General features: G+C 32.3%; 1 protein-coding gene across 1 annotated transcript in view; it reads left to right on the top strand.

Annotated features, from left to right (window-relative positions):
* Positions 1–4: 4 nt before the first annotated feature.
* The window catches only part of LOTGIDRAFT_174477 (hypothetical protein), a gene marked incomplete at both ends in the record, with an annotated part of 18,415 nt that continues 16,651 nt past the window's right edge, over positions 5–1,768 (top strand). Inside the window, 5 exons of the mRNA XM_009053059.1 lie at positions 5–62; positions 996–1,076; positions 1,107–1,217; positions 1,329–1,439; positions 1,551–1,726. Of these exons, the coding sequence (XP_009051307.1) occupies positions 5–62; positions 996–1,076; positions 1,107–1,217; positions 1,329–1,439; positions 1,551–1,726 (537 nt within the window). The remainder of the gene's footprint in view (positions 63–995; positions 1,077–1,106; positions 1,218–1,328; positions 1,440–1,550; positions 1,727–1,768) is intronic.

The raw sequence follows: 1,768 nt of genomic DNA, 5'->3' as shown, positions 1-1,768 counted from the left end.
CAAAATGGCAACTGAAATGCCTGAAAGTGAAAATCTTTTGAATAGTGAAAATCTTCTGAATAGTAAATCAGAATTATCAAGCGAGGAGAAGTTTGAAATTCTCGTATTCCATGTGCTCTATAATTCGGCAGTGGCTCAGCCCCCACTGGTTCCAGATAAGTCCCAGAATGTCCTGGTGGACAAGGTAGAAGCTGGGGTTGATTGGCTCCACACTAATAACTACAAAAATCGACAAACCTGCGATTGTTTAGAAAAAGAAAATTAGATAGTGGACCACAGCCATATACGCCCACCACGGCATGCGGGTGGTAAATATTCAAGATTTTTGGGCAAGGCAATAACTCTGCTTCTAACGGTCGAAAATAGCTCAAATTCGAACTTAATCTTCGTTTTATGAATATGTATACACATACCGAATTTTATTTGATTCCATCAAAAAATCGAGTTTTTAGTTCGTTTACAAGGAAATGTTGACGGACGGACGGGGTTGCCGACAATATACGTCCACTTACAGAGATGTGTGCGTATAAAAATCGAGGCGGGACATCATATTAAAATATTTCGTTTCATATGAAACAAATGGCCATTCCGGATTTTATTAGAAACCTTTAGTTTCGTTTTACAAGTCGTTTTTGTGCAGTTGGGCACGATGCGGCAAGTTGGGCAATGCGGCAAAACGACCCCATTGCTGCGGCTCCTGAGGTATATTTGAACGGATTGTGCGAATTTCGTTCAGTTCTAGTTCTTCTGCAGACTTTTTACATAATCCAGACCCAAATCGAACCCGGAAAATGTCGACTGTTCTCCGTTAATTATAATATTCTCAAAATAACGCATATCCTCAAAACGGCAATGGTTATAGCGCACCGCAAAAATATTTTCAGGTTATAATTTTGGATATAACATTAGTTATACATGTCATTGTTTATATACCGAAAGATGTGATACTGTAACTAGTGTTTGTTGTAACGAATATTATAATGTTATATTTTCAGGTTATAATTTTGGATATAACAATAGTTATACCTGTCATTGTTTATATAACGAAAGATGTGATACTGTAACTAGTGTTTGTTGTAACGAATATTATAATATTATATTTTCAGGTTGTAATTTTGGATATAGCAATAGTTATACCTGTCATTGTTTATATAATGAAAGATGTGGTACTGTAACTAGTGTTTGTTGTAACGAATATTATAATATTATATTTTCAGGTTGTAATTTTGGATATAGCAATAGTTATACCTGTCATTGTTTATATAATAAAAGATGTGATACTGTAACTAGTGTTTGTTGTAACGAATATTATAATGTTATATTTTCAGGTTGTAATTTTGGATATAGAACTAGTTATACTTGTCATTGTTTATATACCGAAAGATGTGATGATGTAACTAGTGTTTGTTGTAACGAATGTTATAATGTTATATTTACAGGTTATAATTTTGGATATAGAAATAGTTATACCTGTCATTGTTTATATAATGAAAGATGTGATGCTGTAACTAGTGTTTGTTGTAACGAATGTTATAATGTTATATTTTCAGGTTATAATTTTGGATATAGAAATAGTTATACTTGTCATTGTTTATATAATAAAAGATGTGATGCTGTAACTAGTGTTTGTTGTAACGAATGTTATAATGTTATATTTACAGGTTATAATTTTGGATTTAACAATAGTTATACCTGTCATTGTTTATATAATGAAAGATGTGATACTGTAACTAGTGTTTGTTGTAACGAATGTTATAATGTTATATTT

This window comes from Lottia gigantea, assembly GCF_000327385.1.
Source record: "Lottia gigantea unplaced genomic scaffold LOTGIsca_198, whole genome shotgun sequence".
NCBI lineage: Eukaryota > Metazoa > Mollusca > Gastropoda > Lottiidae > Lottia > Lottia gigantea.
This window is presented reverse-complemented; position numbering and strand designations above follow the sequence as displayed.